The 13,189-nt window shown below is 44.8% G+C and overlaps 1 protein-coding gene across 6 annotated transcripts in view; it reads left to right on the plus strand.

Moving 5' to 3' along the window:
• The window catches only part of BCAS1 (brain enriched myelin associated protein 1), a 35,973-nt gene that overhangs the window by 12,929 nt on the left and 9,855 nt on the right, over positions 1 to 13,189 (plus strand). For 4 of the 6 annotated variants that reach the window (XM_048321894.1, XM_048321888.1, XM_048321891.1 and 1 more), the window contains 6 exons: positions 437 to 589; positions 1,095 to 1,139; positions 3,321 to 3,461; positions 6,318 to 6,353; positions 6,615 to 6,815; positions 11,235 to 11,402. In XM_048321894.1, the coding sequence (XP_048177851.1) occupies positions 437 to 589; positions 1,095 to 1,139; positions 3,321 to 3,461; positions 6,318 to 6,353; positions 6,615 to 6,815; positions 11,235 to 11,402 (744 nt within the window). The remainder of the gene's footprint in view (positions 1 to 436; positions 590 to 1,094; positions 1,140 to 3,320; positions 3,462 to 6,317; positions 6,354 to 6,614; positions 6,816 to 11,234; positions 11,403 to 13,189) is intronic. The other 2 variants (XM_048321893.1, XM_048321890.1) reach the window with 2 other exon arrangements.

Genomic DNA, 13,189 nt, shown 5'->3' on the forward strand with positions numbered 1-13,189 from the left:
TTGCCTTTTTCCTTCTTTTAATGTGTGCCATGTTTGTGTTTGATAGATAAAAATTATTCCTGGCATGGCAAAACAGAGAATCAGAAGCAATCTTTGTATGGTGCCCTCAGACACGGAACTGTCAGAGGCCAAAATCTCAGCATTTGCTCCCATTTTTCACAAGTTCAGCCATGAAAAGAGAAGAGTGGAGTTTGGGACTCGCCCTGTGTTTGTTGTAGCTGAGAACAATGTTCCCCCAAGCAGCGGCAAGTGCTGAATCTCTGAGGAAAGAGGGAAAGGAGAGGCACAAACGCTGGATTGTTCTGGACCCGTGGGCTGGACAGGAATGGTTGGAATTGCTGTTGTGACTCTGAGCGACTCACAAAAGTCACTTTTGCATTCCACTGGAAATCAGGCAAGCTGGCACTGAGCAATCTCTGCCCCCTTTTTTTTTTAGGAGATAGATGAGTGCACCCAAAAGGACCTTGGGCAGGACTCTGCAGGTGAACAGGGCCTGGCTGCTGCAGCACCTGGAAGGGCACAGGTAGAGCAGGACAGTCCCCAGGCAGCTGCAGGACAGGGCTCAGTCATGAGCTTCCTCAAAACACTGGTAAGTTCTGCCTCTCCTTTCCATCTCTTTTGTGTTTAAATTGCTCCCAAAAATCCCCTGTGGGATTGAATAAATTGTATAAATAATGTAAAAATGTGTAAATAAATGTAAAATGTTCTCTGTCCTGGGCACTGGAGGAATGAGGTGAGAGGCTGTGGAACAGTGAAATGATCAAGTGAGTGCCCCCTGCTCTGCAAACTTCCACTTCTGCACACTCACAGATCTTTAACTGTCTCAAAGATCTTCTGCTTCATATTCATTTTGTGCCACCTCTAAAAGTTCATTTTTATTAATTGATTATAAGCTTGAATAGTAAATATTCGATCCAGGCATTTTTCACTTTAGCCACTTTACGCTTTTCTCAAGAAATATTTGCGTTATAAATTTTCCCACTTGAGGAAAGCAATATTTGTCTTTTCCTTTTGTGTAAATAAAAGCTGCTGATTTCAAACTTATCTTTTGAAAGGCTGAGTTGAGTGACTGTTTTTCCTCAAATTCTTTTAAGGTCTCCCCAAGCAAAGCTGAAGCCAAAAGTGATTCTGAAGACAAGGTAGGCAATTCTTTTTACACTGCTCATTAGATGTTTTTCACACAGGGATTTCCTCTCCATTTTGTTGGGTTTTTTCCCCCAACTGATGTCACCCTTTGAAGTAATTTAAAGTATTTTTCCCCTGGATAAAGTGGAAAGGAAGATGAGAATAAACAGTGCAATTCTTTATAGCATCTGTTGCAATCAAAATCCGTTGTGTTTTCTGCAAGCTTGGTGATGATTGGTGATGCTTTTGGTTACTGCTCTGACTTGTCCTGACCTAAAACTTCAGATCACTGCAGTGAAAACTTTGAGTCCACAAAAAAACTCTGTTTGCTCACAGTTTTCCCTGTGCCATGAAAACAATTATGAAACCAAGAATAAACCCCTAAAAATGGAAGTGTTTTTTCCATGCAGATGTTAGCCCAAATCACATCATTTTTGGGTTTTCTCCTATATTTTTTATTATTTTGTCCTATTCAATGGTTAGTCTTTTCAGCAAGCTTGGTGAGGACATGGGGGATTTTCGCTCAATAATTCTGAATAACTCTGAAAATCATCCACCAGGGTGAAGGTCTTCCAAGCTATGCAGAAAATGCAGTTATTAAAGTGCCCTGGCTCAGTGAGACCTGCAGCTCTTCCCAGAGCTGGTGAACAAGCTGGTTTTATGGAAACAAGCCGGTTTTATGGAAACAATCCCATTTCCATCCCTGACTCTGTCCCCTGCCCCTGTGCCAGGTGACTGCTGCTGTGCTGTAATTTGGACACAAATATTCTGGGTGGGTTTGGCTGTCACACCTGGCAGGGTAAACAAATCCAGGTGACTTGCAGGACGTGCAAACTCCTTCCAGGAGATTAAGTGGGAGTTCTCTTTACCTGGGAATTCCTTTATCTTCACAGTCTTCCTGATATGGTATTTGCACTTTATTAAAGGGGAAATATGTTTAAGAGGTTAATTTACCAGCTTCCAGGTAGAAAAGGTGCAGATTTTTCGGTTGATAGGAAGTAATGGTCATTTTTTTTCCCCAAAAACCAGCTTGTGTGTTAAAGGTAAAGCTTTGCTAAGTGAAGTTTTGCCGAGTTCCGTGGGGCTCTTGGGTGGCTGCTGTGCCTTCAAATCATAGACCCATGGAATATCCTGGAGCTGGAAGGGATCCCAAGGATGATCCAACCCCTGGCCCTGCACAGACCCCCCAACAATCCCACCCTGGGCATCCCTGGGAGCGGTGTCCAAGCGCTCCTGGAGCTCTGGCAGGTTTGGAGCAGTGAACAATCCCTGGGGAGCCTGGGCAGTGGCCCAGCACCCTCGGGGGGGAAGAACCTTCTCTTTTTGTAGGATCAGGCTCTTATCAGCGCTGGCTCCGGCTCTAATCTGCTGCTGGCCCACGTGTGCTCCCGCAGGTGGGCGCGCCCTTGGTGACCGTCCCTTTGTCCTGTCCACACCGGGTGATGAGCCCTCCTCGGGCAGTTCCTACAAACCAAGAGGGTGTTTGGACAAGATCTGCCCCAAATCCCCAACCTGACCCCGCTGTGGCAGACCCTCAGCTGGTCCCGTGTCACTCTGCATTCAGGAATTATGGGAATTTTGCAGGGAAAAGGGTCAATTTTGCTGTGACAAGTAGTAAGGAATAATCTTACATCCTCCTTTGTGCCAGGTAACCAAAGGCATCTTACTGCTTTAAATCCTGAGACCATGAACAGTTAATTAATTTCATGGACATTAATGCAAACTTGAAATATTTTAGGCGGTGTATAGCATGAATATTCACACTGCCCTTTTCCTAAATAATGCATTATATGAAACATTTTAAAGTCCCTATTAGGCTGCAATAAAAAGACTGAAGGTTCCTCCAAAGATTTATATATTTGCCTATTTTAAAATTATAAATCCTAAATTGCTTCTTCATGAATTACAAATACAGAAGTTTGTGGTATTTAGGTTTCAGTTTAGTGGAGATTTTAGAGGGAAAGTTGTGGTTTAATTTGGAATGAGGTGGATCGTCTTGGCTTTTATTTTGCTGCTCATGAGAAAGAAACTCTGAGGAGAGCTGAGTAACCACCCAGGAAAAATAAAACATGATTTGTCCAGGGCTAAGAGGGAGTATTTCCCTTTAATCCCACGTGTGTGAGCAAGGGAGTAATGTCTTTGATGAAGCAAATATCTGCAATAAACCCTCACCTCCCCCTGCTGTTGTGCACAAGGGCTCCAAGGCGGAGAAGGGCCATGGGGGGCAGCCTGCCCCGAAGGCAGCGGCAGAATCCCCCTCCAAAGGAGCCAAGAAAAAGAAGGCAGAGAGCCCCAAGCTGGGGCACAGCACCTTTAGCAAACTCTTTAGGCACAAGGTCGGTATGAAGCTCCAGGAGGAGCAGAACCCTGAGAAACCACAGAGGGCTCCTGGCAGAGACAGAGAGAGAGGAGTTCTCTCCCAACATCTGGCCAGATGTGCAGAGCTCTGGCAATCCCTGTGGGAGCATTTCTGTGCCGGGGGGGATGGAAACCATCCTCACCTGCAGAGTTCCTCTCGTTGGGCCCTCTGTGAGCTCGGGGTTCTGGAGCAATTGCTGTGACAATTCCTGCCCGGTTACTAACACGGACTAAACCCCCCAGCCACTAAAACGAAACCAAATCAGAGCTGCTGATGAACGATGAATTTTGCAGAGGTGAACAGAGCCTGCAACTGTCAGAGAGCTGCACTTCAGGTTTTATGTCATTAATGTGCACCATCCCTTGGTTAAAATTGGCATTTGGAGGCATCTGATACGGCACAGAGGAGGTTGGAACATGGAATTTCCTGCAGAAGTAGGGGTTTCTCACTGAGAGCTAGAAAAGGAATTGGTTATAATCTTAGTTTAGTTTGGAGGGGAAAAAAGATCAGGTTTTGATGGATAGTTTAAAGTGCTTAAAATGCCCAGTCAAGCAAATGGCTGTTTCAGAGGATGTGAGCTTTTATATCAAAACCCAAAAATCACTGAAAACTTTTGGTCTCAAGCTCTATATTTGGGGATTTCTGCACTCTCTGAAGATAACCCATGGCAGGGATGCAGAGAACTGCAGCTTTTTAGCCCAGAGAATGTAGAAGCAGAGACCCTTTCAGCGGGGGAGGAACGTAATTAATATTTAATGCTCCCTCCAGACACCCACGTGGAATTTCTGGTGAGTAGGGGGCTTTACAATCACGAGCACAAGCCATGCTTTAATAAATTTTAAAACCAAAAATGTTCTTTCCACTGTCTCATTTTGAGAAAAAAAAAAATGTAATCTGCATATTACTGATATGCAGATTACATAATATTCCAAATGGAATAAAGTGTACAGTTCTTGCCAAAAGCTTAAATTTGAGATCTCAGCTTCATTTTCTAATAAAATTAAAATATGAATTACCTGTTCATAATGAGTTAGGGCTTCCTGGTAAAAGCCAAACCTGGATGGCATTTTTTAACACTCAATTCCAACAATTAATCTTGCAATAAGTTGTAGTGAGAAAATTTCCTGGAACATTTAATGAAAATTTAAAGAGCTTTTTGTCTGGAATGACAGCAGTTATCTTGAAGGAATGCAAGAGCAGTAAATTTTTACCCCAGCAAAATCTTTCTTATAAAATATCACCTTTAAAATAGCTTTTTCTTGTTTCTACGTTTATTTTCACAGTTTTCTTTCCACATACAAAATACAGAAGCAGGAACTGAGATATTATTTATGACCTACTAGGAATCCAGGAGATGGATTTAAATGGTGCCAACAGTTTGCTTGTGAGGCTGGTTAAAAGTGGGAATTCAGCTCAGAGCAGGGATGTGACAGGCAGGCCCTGGAGTTACCACTTCTAGTAAAAAACCATGAAAAATATCGTTTATACGTTTAAGTTTGCAATGCTTTCCACGATGTGCGAACTGGACGAATAGATAACCAATTCCTTTATTTGAAATGAACATTTTAACGTATATATTTATGTTTAAACACTTCACTGTCTCCTCTGACAGTGCTTTCTCTGCAAATTGTTCAAAATACGCTTCTCTACCCCAGTCCAGTTTAGATTGGCTGTGAGTTAACAGAAACACCGTTTCTCAGGCTCCTGTGGTGCAAAATACTAACTTTAAAGCAGCTTTTGATGCTCTTCCCACCCATATGTATTTGCCTTGCGTTACATCCTAATTTTGCAGTGTGACTGTGTGGATTGATGGAATTTTTCCTCAGAAGAGAAGGGTTAATCCCTCACTTCCAGCACTAACTCTGAAGCCGGCCCGTGGCATTCTCACACTTGTTCTCACCTCCTATTCTGGATGTTGTTTGTCAGAGCTGAACACAAAAAAAAAAGTTCCTGGCTCCTGCAAAATAACTCGCCTGCAAAATCCCTCCCCTGTTCTGCCAGGAGCTGTGGCAGGCTGCTGGAACCTGGCTCAGGCTGTGGCTGGATGGTTTTTTGTACAGCTCAGGTAATTCTTCTTCGGTGTGAACTCTGCTGGGTGAGGGGTAAGAGGTGCTGGAGTATATCCCTGGCCAAGGAGGAGTTTAACTGGATCCTCCTGGGTTTGTGTGTTTTGCTGGAATCAGGAGCCCCATCGCTGAGAATGATGTTTTTACAGAAGGGAATCCCACCTCGTGCCCAGAAATATGAGAGGATGGGTTAAACCAACCTCCAGCACCTGCAGAGCTGCAGCTCCTGCCTTGAGTTACAAAGCCAGTGCTGTCCCGTGCCTTGGTTCCCAGGTTTTCGTGTGCTGCCTGTGTTCTGTATCCCAGAAATCACAGCCTCCTGCTGGAAGGTGACGGGAGCACATCCCTGATGATGGTGTGGGATTCCCATGGAAAACACCCAGCTTTGGTGTGTCTGAGAGCACTGGAAGCTGCACACACAGAAAAATCTGTTAAAGCTTTAAAATTCTCTGAAATTATTTACCTGAGCTGAATTGGAGTATATGGAATACGGGAATGCATGTACAAATAGACGTATTTTTAAAGAACAATTGAGGACTGCAAGCACAAAGAATGCAGCACCAGGCTGGTGCAGGTACAGGATGGCACCTGGCATTCCCTCCAGCAGCCTCCCCTCTTCCAGGGATCAGTTTCCATGGCTGCAGGAGCCAGGACTTGATTTCACTAGAAATCAAATAATTGGTGGCACAGACAATTCCTGGCCTGTGTAACTGCAAGTGCTGCCGTTGCCTCAGACAGACCCATCTTTGTGTTTTGTTTCCCTCCAGGCTGCGAAAGAAACCCCACAGACAACCAACACCAAAGTGAGTAGGAGAGTTTGAATTATCTGTAAGGCAGGAAAAGGGGAATTCTTGCTGGCATGTTCAGCCTCTGAGTGTTTTAATTTATCTGTGTTCTGGGGGGGATGAGCTTGCTGTGTCTTTTGCTTCCCTGTTCAAAGTGTCCCTGCACCTGGAAGGGCAGGGATGCAGCTGAGCAGGGAGAGGTGGTGCTCACTTGCACCAGGTGATGCCTGAACGTGCTGGATTTGCTCTTCACGATATCCATGTCCTTCTTTTTCCCAGAGCCCTGAGCAGCCTGCTGTTACCTGTGTAAAACCAGACAGGAATGTCCCTCCCTCCCAAGAGCCGCCGGCAAAGCAGAACCCGAAAGCACCGGAGGCCGCGGCCCCTCCGCAGGGAGTGACCAGCGAAGCCCCCCGGGAGGGGACCAAGGACAAGGGCTCGGCCACTCCTCTGCCCCTGAGCAAGCTCTTCTGGAAAAAGGTACTGGATCTGGGAGCTGGGCAGCTCCAGGCAGGGATTGGAGCTGATTCCAAGCTCAGCTCAGCAAAGCAGCCAAACCCACCACGGGCAGCGGCTCCCACGTGCTAAACGTGAGGGGCACAAATTTTATCTGTGGAAATTTTTTTGATTTTATGGCATCAGGAATGTTGTTCTCTCTCAATTCAATGCTTCTGTTAAATATCCCCCAGAGATCGCAGCACTCTCTACCAAAATTTATCACTAACAGAGATAAAGCTCTAAAACCCTGTTTTGTTTCTTTGCTTTAGATGTCTGAAGAGCTGGGATTGGCTGGGTCTATTCCTACTCAACAGGAAAAGTTCTGTGGCAGTGCAGATCAGGCTTTAAGTTTGGGGTCTCAGATGCTTGGGAAGACACATTATTCTTCAGGTTAAATAATGATTTTAACTTAATTTAGGACTAACTCTCAAAACACAGTTCCTGTTTCCAGATCCTTATGGTTTATAAGCTGAAGTTTATTCATTTCATTTCATAGAAGGGCTGTGTTAAACTTTACTGAGTCACTGTATGTTGAATAACTGCTTTTCTGGGCTTCTGCTCAAGCTCAAACCCAGAAATTTGCTGCTTCCAAACACCCAGGTGCTCCTGAGTGGCTGCTGGTCCTTCTTTAGCTGTGTTTTCCTACTGGAGATAGAGTCTGGATATTTTATTTATGTTAAAAAAATGAAGGTGTTTAGATATTTACAGAGTAAACATTCTCAAAAATAATCAAGGCTTGAAGCATTTGACATTCAGGACTTAATTTCCAGGGGATCTGAGTGAATCAGGTGCTTGGAATGAGAGGAAAGTTGGGAAGAAGAGGGAGAGGGAGGTTTTTTCTGTAGTTGTTATTGCTACAGAAACCTCCTCCTCTGGTAGTCTGGCTTATTGGAAAACAGAGCGGGGAAGCAGGATGTGTGCTGAACATCAGGATGAAATAAGGGAAAGAAGAGGCCTGCTGGCAGGCTCTGGTGTGTCATTTTGGTGTAAAACAGAGCAATAAATCTGGTCTGAATTCAGTAATTTCATAATGGAGTAACGAGGTCTTTTAACAAAAAGAGAAAATGTGGAGGAAGGGAAAATTTTCTTGCAGAAAATTAGTGAGAATCACTCCTGTGGGGGAGAAATCAGTGGTGATGGTTGGTTTAAAATATTCATCTCATAGGCTTTTGGTAAAATTTCAAAATCTGATTTTGAAATACCGACCCAAATTAATTATAGATATTTTCAGTACTGTGTAATGTAGGCTCTGTCCACACCAGCTCCCCAAATCTCGTATTTCAGCTAAAATAGGGTTTGATACCTGCTCTGAGCACCTTTAGCCCTGTAAAAATCTTCAGTTCTGGGATCTCAAACACCTCCAGGTATAAACCTTGCACCAAAATTGCCTTTCACTCATGTTAGTTGATAATGCTGGGTTTAATTTCTCCTACATCACCCTCAGCTCTTTGTGTCAGGGGATAGAAAGTTTTGTAGGGAATTCTCTACCACTCCAAGCAGATTTTGTTGCTGCCAAAAATATTAAGGGCTGGTTAAAGCATTTACACAAATGCACTGAATTACAGTAGTCTGTGAAATCTGAACTTTGTCAAACGATCTCCTTTCTGTTCAGTTAGAACTTCTTGGGTCTGGGATCATGCTGAGACCAAATGTTTTTGCAACTTTTCTGGATGGAATTTCTGCAGTAGAGAACTGAATTTGGTCCTAAGAAATTTTTTTTTAAAAGATCCTCTGCCTGTTTGAGCATTGAATCCTTTACCTGTAAAAGGCTGATGTTGCTTTGGTGAGTTTTCTTGGAAGAGAATGATATTGTATTTCCTTTGGTGAAAGACCCTGGTGACCCAGTCAGCTTGAAACTAAATAAAATGAGGAGAGATGTACAAAACCCAAAAAGACAACAGGTTGGCCTCAAACACAGCTTGGTTTGAAGATTCTGTGGGGGTTTTCTGCAGTGAATTTATCTTTTTCTGGCACATTTAACACACTGTCCTTTCCTAGGACAGAGAATCCAAGCTCCAAGAGGTGGAGAATTCAGAGTCAGGAGTAGTTTTGCTTTTGAAGTAACAAACAGCAACCAGAACACTCAATAGATCCAGGAGAAGCTCCAGCTTCTCTTTCCAGGCAGTCTCTTAAATATCCATCTTCTGATGAGCTTTCACTTCAAAGTGCAGCTAATGAAGTGCCTGTCAACACGTGGCAGTTAATGCTGCTGCTCTGACTGCAGATGAATAAATATGGAAAGGGAAAATGAAAAATTCCTTATTCAGCTGCTCAGCTGGGAGCCACTTTGTATTTGCCCCATTTCCTGATCAGTCTTCACAAGAATTTTCAGAACTGTTACTCAAATATTTGCTGTGCCTGCATTTTTCTTCTTTTTTCAGGAGGAATACTAATAGGGAATTACAGTGGGCAATTTCCAATATTTGTGTTGGAAACCTGCTTTCAAGGGCTCATAGATATCTGATCAGAGCAGAGAAACATGATGCTCCACATTTATCTGATCAAAGCAGGCCAGGCTGGGTGGAAGGTGATCAAGGCAGCATTATTTAGACTGCTCTGGGAACTGTCTTTAAAAGCAGATGAGTTTTCTTAAAGAACTTGAATTTTAAGCAACTCTGGCCATGCAATTGCAGGAAAATCGTGCTCTTTTTACTGATGTGCAAACAGCAAATTGGTTAATTGCTGGATGAAGCAAAAATGCGGAATCACAGAAGGGTTTGGGTTGGAGGGACCTTGAATCCCATCCATTCCCACCCCTGCCATGGCAGGGACACCTCCCACTGTCCCAGGCTGCTCCAAGCCCCAATGTCCAGCCTGGCCCTGGGCACTGCCAGGGATCCAGGGGCAGCCCCAGCTGCTCTGGGCACCCTGTGCCAGGGCCTCCCCACCCTCCCCTCCCTCCTTCCTCACAGGGAGGGCTTTCCTCTGTATATCCAACCCAAATTTCCCTTCTTTCAGTGTGAAGCCATTCCCTTCTCCTGGAGAAGAATTTCCTGAAGAAATGTGCAAAAAATCCCCTATGCCTTAAACAACTCAGTGTCTGAATGGCTGACTAACCCTTATTTAACTGGACAGGGATTTTGGAAGTTGGCATTCATTCCCAGGGTGCCTTTGTTGGTTGTGCCACCAATTCCAGTGCAGAGCCAGAGCTGCAGAGACAAAACTCCTTCGGGATGCAGCAACGTGATCCCAACCTGCCCCCTCGGAGTGATGAGCTCCCAGGAGCTGAGCTCTGCTTTACTGAGCTGCTGTTTCCACTCCTGCACTGAATCCTTTCCTTCCAGCAAATAGATGGGGAATTGATGATATGGATGTGTGAATAGGCAGAGATCCACAGTAAAATTATTGTAGATTGATTATCTCAAATCGGGTCATAAATATAAATTAAATCTACAATTCCACAGGGAAGTGGGATGTGCTGCAGCCATCTCAGGCAGCAGGGGATAAGGAATATTTATTCCCTCATCATTCTTCTCCCTGCTGCCCCACCCCCAAAATGTTGTTTCTTCAACAAAAGGGGAGTCAGGAACAAAGCAAAATCTCTCCTGCTGCTGTAGGAGTCCATGGTGAGCCCCCTTCCTGAACGTGGGGTTCCCTGCAACTTCAAAATATGACAGAACTAAAAGGTAGAATATTGAGTAAATATATTGGATGGCTTCCATATGAAGAACGACAGAAATTGGGATTTTATTTGCTCAGAAAGGGAGATGACAACAGAAAAACTGCTGTAAAGTAAAAGGGGAACAGGAAATGTCATTGTTCAAAATAAAAGTTGCAGAGTCCAAATAAAAGAATGTGATGACAAACAAGAATAAATCAGTGACAGACAAGGGGGAATGCCTTCAAACTGATACAGAGGAGGTTTAGATGGGATATTGGGAGGGAATTGTTCCCTGTGAGGGTGGGGAGGCCCTGGCACAGGGTGCCCAGAGCAGCTGTGGCTGCCCCTGGATCCCTGGAAGGGTCCAAGGTCAGGTTTTAGCAATTAATTGTACCCATGGTATGTTTTAATTAATCTTAATTCTTCTTTTGTGTGCAAATTCCTGGGTATGATCTTTCTCATATTTACTGGTTTTACTTTAGTGTCATCTTCTCAGGACATGTATTGCTGTACGTAATTTCATTTCAATTCTTTTAAAATCATAGTCAAAGCTAAAGTCTTGTGTTTGGGAACCGGCAACTCAAGAAAGGTTATTCCTTTAATGTATATTAACTGGTGAGATTTTAACCCTTATTTACTTTTTTTCAATGGGGATTAATCAAATTCCTGAAGCAACATGAAGAGACCAATGAAGCTGAGGATGCTTTTGTGCTCCGTTTGATTGTAAAATTAAAAAAAACCCAACCAACTCCTCACAGATTGAGGCTGAATGTGTTTTCCACTCTCTTTCCCAACCCCAGAACTCCTCGGAAGAAGCAGAGGCTGTCAGCAATGAGAAGGCAGAGGTGGCTCTCGAGGCGGCGGCTCCCGACAGGGACGAGAACAAGAGCGCAGAAGCCGCCGAGGTGAAACCGCGAGGGGCGGAGAGCAAAACCCCCAAGGCAAACCTGAGGAAGTTTTTTAAGCTGGTAAGAGCAGCTTTTCCCTTCGGGAGCTCAGAGAGAAGCGATCGCTGCCGGGCTGGGGGGCGAGGCTTGGAAAACACTTTGCCTTTGTCTGGGAGGGCTCAGGGACGAGCGATGCTCCGGGATGCGCGGCTGGAGCTGCTCCCCGCATCCCTCCGCGCATTCCCCGTCCTGCATCTCCCTCTCGCGGCTCCTCCCGGAACGTCCCGAGGGCTCCGGTGGCCCTTCCCCCGCCGAGGTGGCCCAGGGAGCTCCAGGGGTGGCCACACCGAGGATGCTCCGCTGCTCAAACGGTGGATCCTCCTGGAGGATCCCATCTCCAAATCCATCTCCAAACCCGCCTCCGAATCCGTGTCCCGCTGGCCACGGCGCTGTCAGACCTCCCTGTGCTGTGACCTGTCCTGTGCTGCCTTCAGGGAGTTGTATTCTTAGCGGGACAACTTTTTTTGGCAGTTGATGTAGGTCAGGTAAACTGGCACAAGAAAGGAAAGGGGGCAGTCACTGCTGCAAAGGTCCATCAGATGGGAAAAAGGCATAAAGTATAATCTAATCCTGCTTCCCAGAGGAATATCATTCCCAAATCATCTGCAGTCTCTGTGCTGCCCTACTTCCCCACATAATCAAACTCGTGGGCAATAAATAGCATCTAGAATCGAGAATAACAAATTTTATTTTGTTGCAACTATTCATGAAAATGCAGCAAGGTATTGGCTGTCCCCACCCTCCTCCATTGAAAAACATCCCAATCCACCCTGATTGCTGCAGAAAACTTTTTGGGAAGCCTTGGCCAGCAGCAATCCCAAGTGACCAGAGGCAAGGAAAAGAGGTCAGCAGTGCTCTGGAGAGAAATCCTTGGGATTGTTTTGTACTCGTCTCACTGGCAGCAAGAGGGAGCTTTGTCTAGACCTCAAGGTCTTTTCTCTGTTATTTTTACCAAAAAAAAAAAGAGAAAAGAAGAGGTGGATTAGAGAGGCTGGCTGAAGCAGGGTATTTTTTCCTGGTTTGGAGTGTTTATAGGGGAAAAGGTAACACTGATTGCTGTTAGAGCAGAAACTCTTTTTTCTGAAGGCATTTGAAGACTTGCTGAAACAGAAATGCAAAGTAGATCTTATCACAATGCATCTTCAGGCACTCTGGACCGGGTTTCTCTCCAGCACAGACCACACTGTGCTTCCTCCCCTCCACCTCTGCAGCCTCCTGCACAGATAAAGCGCCATGAGCACAAACCTGCACCAGGCTCAGCAGCGGCACCTTCCAGAGACAGAATTTCCCCACAAAAGCCATTAATTGTCCTGGGGTTGTTTAATTTTCTCTCCTGCTGCTGCCATGTATTGATTTGCTGTGGTTTGATAGGCAAATCAGGGTCTGAGTAGCAGTGACACCGTTTGTGGGATCGGGGTGATGCTGTTGTGCTTTGAGTTACAAATGTACGAGCTGCAGCAAACCACAATTCCGCCTGAGCTATCTTTAGAACAAAAGTCACATCCTTTCATTGTTTTCATTGAACTTCTGCAATGAAAAATGACATTTAAATTTGGGCACTCTGAAATCCTGGAGTTTACTTTACGCTTTGCTGCTGAGCTCTGTGGCTTCTGTGGTGCCCAGGAGAACACACTGAACATTCCAACGCATTTTTAATTACAAACGCTCATTCCTGTTGTCTCTTTTGTAGCGCTGATTGTAACTTAAGCTTAACCTAATTCTCACAAAGCTTGTACTATTTACTCACTTTGGTCAAACAGGTGTTTCTCATTTTTAAATCTAGGTGGAAACAGGGGATTTTACCTTAA

Source organism: Corvus hawaiiensis, chromosome 17 (assembly GCF_020740725.1).
Source record: "Corvus hawaiiensis isolate bCorHaw1 chromosome 17, bCorHaw1.pri.cur, whole genome shotgun sequence".
NCBI lineage: Eukaryota > Metazoa > Chordata > Aves > Passeriformes > Corvidae > Corvus > Corvus hawaiiensis.